Raw genomic sequence first — 3,660 nt, forward strand, 5'->3', positions numbered from 1 at the left:
AAGTACAGTCACATCCTGCTGCCTCTGTGATAAAGCAAGGAGAAGTGTGTGTGTGTGTGTGTGTGTGTGTGTGTGTGTGTGTGTGAGAGAGAGAGAGTGTGTGTGTGAGAGAGAGTGTGAGAGTGTGTGTGTGTGTGTGTGAGAGAGAGTGTGAGAGTGTGTGTGTGTGTGTGTTCAAGTAACTGCATGCCTTTGTGTGTTTGTAGACATGCATGCCTGCCTGTGTGTGTGTCATACATTTTACTGCGCTTTGTCAGTCAGTAACTGTTTAACTCTTCACCTCTGCTGATCTGAGAGAGAGACAGACAGAGAGAGAGAGAGACAGGAGGGCGAGCGAGGGAGGGAATGAGGGAGGAAAAGGTGTGGCCTGCTGCAGATACGACCCTGACTGCTACAGCTCTCTCTCTCTCTGTCTCTGTCTGTCGCTCTGTCTTTGAGTGACTACAGCGCTGCAGATCGAAAGGAACGAGGAACCACACAGAGGAAGAGTTTGATCTGCTGTTCAGGTACGTTTGAGCTCAGAGAGAACGAGACTCTAGGAATTTCTCAGCAGCAGGACAGAAACCGAACAAAGCCTCATGATATGAGTATCTGTGAACTTCTGAAGTTCTGCTCTTCATCTGTCATTCAATCATCAGCTCGTTTCGTTCTTTTATAATGTGCTGCTGAAGGTCTTTCAGACGGATCTGTGAAGTTCTTCAGTGTGTGAAGCATCTGACACACTCCGCACATGTGTGTGTTTCCAGATTTATTCTGTACAGGAAGAGTTCATAACTGCAATATGCGAGAGAACATTTAAGTAACGTATATTCAACCTAAACTTGAGAGACATGAGAAGACATCAGGTTTCGGTACTGAATACACAGACATGTCTGGCAGAACATCTAAAGCACTTTCAGATGCAGTTATGTAGCTATTGTTTATTTAGTTGATCTCATCAATGTGTAAACGTGTTCAGTAACTCCATGTAGAATTAAGCAGATTTTAGTACCTATTTTTCAGTTTGAAATAGTGTCAGATGTTGTTTCAACGTTGAAAAAGCGTTGTCAGAAACGTCCCAGTGTTTTATTCAGTTTCTCAGGTGTGTTTCAGCATCATGGCGTCTGCGGCCCCTCAGAAGAGGATGGTGTCGTCCGTCTTCATCACGCTGGCGTCTCCGTTCACACCGACGGCTCGCGTCCACAGCACACCCGCCGCCGCCTACAGACGGGACAGCACACGCCACAGCGACACGCCTGCTCCAGACCGTAACGACATCTCATTTATTTGTAGAGATTTTCTCACAATACACGATTTCAAGACAGCTTTACAGAAAATCATGATGTTAATGTTTATAATCTCTAAATACCTGGATGATAATATAGTTTCGATTTTACTATATATCCAACTTTATATGAATATATCTGTGCAATCTGAGCGCTGTACCCACACCTACAATCCCTGCCAGTACCGAGACTCGAACCTGCGACCTTTGGGTTACAAGTCCGACTCTCTAACCATGAGGGCTGCAACAAACGATTATTTTGATCATCGATTAATCTAACGATTATTAGACCGATTAATCGACTAATCGTCGATTATTCTGCTGATTGATCAGTAAACATTTATTGATTATTCAGCGTTTGCAATTAGTTAAAATATTGAGTTATACATATTCTAACATATAAATTAAGGTAATCACTTCAGCTTTTGAAAGTCATATTATGTAATTATACAATTAATTTATACAAATAAATATATTGTGGCACACAAAATGAGATGGCAGAGAACCTCTTATTCAGCATTTAATTAGCACCATTTAAAGTCACTGAATGACATAATTCTGCCTAAAATCTCCTTCTGTAAGTCATGTGGATAAGAAACTAAATAAAGGCAAGTGATAAGACGTTTTATTTTTTGATAAACTATTTTATTCACAACATAATCTCTCTTAAAATACCTTGATAATCAACGATAATCAAAACAAGTGTGATCTCTGCAAACCAAACTATAACTTGAATGAAATATTTTTTCCCCACTAATAAACAGATTGTATCATCAGCGAGCTCCACACCGGAGAGCTGCTCTATAACTGAAAACCGAGCTGTAATTCTAACTGGAAGCAACGCTGACTCTGGTTTTTCATGTTTAATGCTGTAAAGCTGCTTGATTTAAGGCAAAAAGTACTAAGTTATATAATAAAGGTGAGGTGACTGGACTTTACTGGAGAACCGAACTGCCGCGCTCCTGAAAACATCCACAGCACTGTAATCAGATGCTTTCTTAACTGCTGCTTTCCCACCGCTGGCAGTTTTTGTTATGGTCTTTTTCATTATTGAGAGGAAAGCGCGCAGCATATATTTACAGATTCATCCAAATGCTGCTCAGCAGCTTCAGGCTCGGCTGTGTTTGATCTGATCTGAAGTGCTGTCTTCTTCTCTTGAACTCTTTTTTATTGTCGACGTTGTTGATAATGTCGACTAATCGTTTCAGCCCTACTGCCCCGATATTTAACTTTATATGTAGACCTGTGCAATTACATACTTTACATTTTTTCTGTAAATACAACTATACTATATATCCAAATTTATATATAGATCTGTGCGCATAGGCGGAGCATGTGTAAGGCTGGGGAAGGGGCAAAAGTGACACTAAATTGGACAAAAATGCCCCTGCACAAGCAAATTAAATCTATTACGGTTGTTGCTAACAAAGTGTAAATGAATAGAAAGTGGAAATAGAATTCCACAAATTCTCTCATCGTAAACAACAAAGCGCAGATGCACGTACGATGAAAGTAAGGGATTCATTTCGCAGTGTAGACAGCTTCAGTGATTATAACGGTAGTTTTGTTTTTTTGAGAGTGCCATAGATCACAGTTAGTGATAATGTCATTTCTGTACATAATTTATTCGCCTTTGAATAACCGTGAGAAGAAAACGTTATATAATTATCCATTTATAATGTTTTAATTAAATTGTAATCACATTAAATACTAATTCAGTCCCATTAAACATATTTTATTAGCCTACATGACACCCGTGTCTGGTTCTTGCCTAAAAAGACAGGTTTATGATGTTTGTAGTTAATAGATTTGGCTGCTTTTAGCCTTACCCTGGAGTTGGTTCACCCTCCGCCTATGTCTGTGCGATAATATAGTTTATATTTTGTGATATATCCAGCTATACTATATTTTCAACTTTATATAAATAGCTGGCCGGTAACATTTTGCGATGATATAATCAGTCACACAGATGAGATTTGCTAGGTATGGCTGTATATATCACATATGTCCAGTGTTGAGGAGTAACTAGTTACATGTAACGGAATTACGTAATTTAATTACAAAATAAAAGTAATTGTAATCAGTTACTGAGAAAAAATATGTAATTAAATGACAGTTACTTATGAAAATGTTAAGGATTACAAAGGGGGTTACATCTGCTTTTTTCACACACACTCCCACATACAGATTTAATTGATTTCTTTCATAAATTGCTGTGACTTCTCTAGCTGCTGGAGCGTGGAGAAAAAGATGGACTTCGTACAACTGGCTGAGGGCAAAAGCATGCTAATATTGGACCGTACATCAGCGGTTGTGGGCGGGGCCTGAGCAATATGACATCATACTGCTCGGAAAATCAAAACTGCTTGATAATTGAGACTATTTAGGATTTTGGG

At 39.2% G+C, this 3,660-nt stretch overlaps 1 protein-coding gene across 1 annotated transcript in view; it reads left to right on the top strand.

Moving 5' to 3' along the window:
- Nucleotides 1-250: 250 nt before the first annotated feature.
- The window catches only part of fblim1 (filamin binding LIM protein 1), a 9,540-nt gene continuing 6,130 nt past the window's right edge, over nucleotides 251-3,660 (top strand). The window contains exons 1-3 of the mRNA XM_016263352.1: nucleotides 251-506; nucleotides 1,093-1,471; nucleotides 2,844-2,857. Coding sequence (XP_016118838.1) covers nucleotides 1,097-1,471; nucleotides 2,844-2,857 — 389 coding nt within the window. The 5' untranslated portion in view covers nucleotides 251-506; nucleotides 1,093-1,096. The remainder of the gene's footprint in view (nucleotides 507-1,092; nucleotides 1,472-2,843; nucleotides 2,858-3,660) is intronic.

The sequence above is a fragment of the Sinocyclocheilus grahami genome, unplaced genomic scaffold (assembly GCF_001515645.1).
Source record: "Sinocyclocheilus grahami isolate Dianchi unplaced genomic scaffold, SAMN03320097.WGS_v1.1 scaffold5554.1, whole genome shotgun sequence".
Lineage (NCBI taxonomy): Eukaryota > Metazoa > Chordata > Actinopteri > Cypriniformes > Cyprinidae > Sinocyclocheilus > Sinocyclocheilus grahami.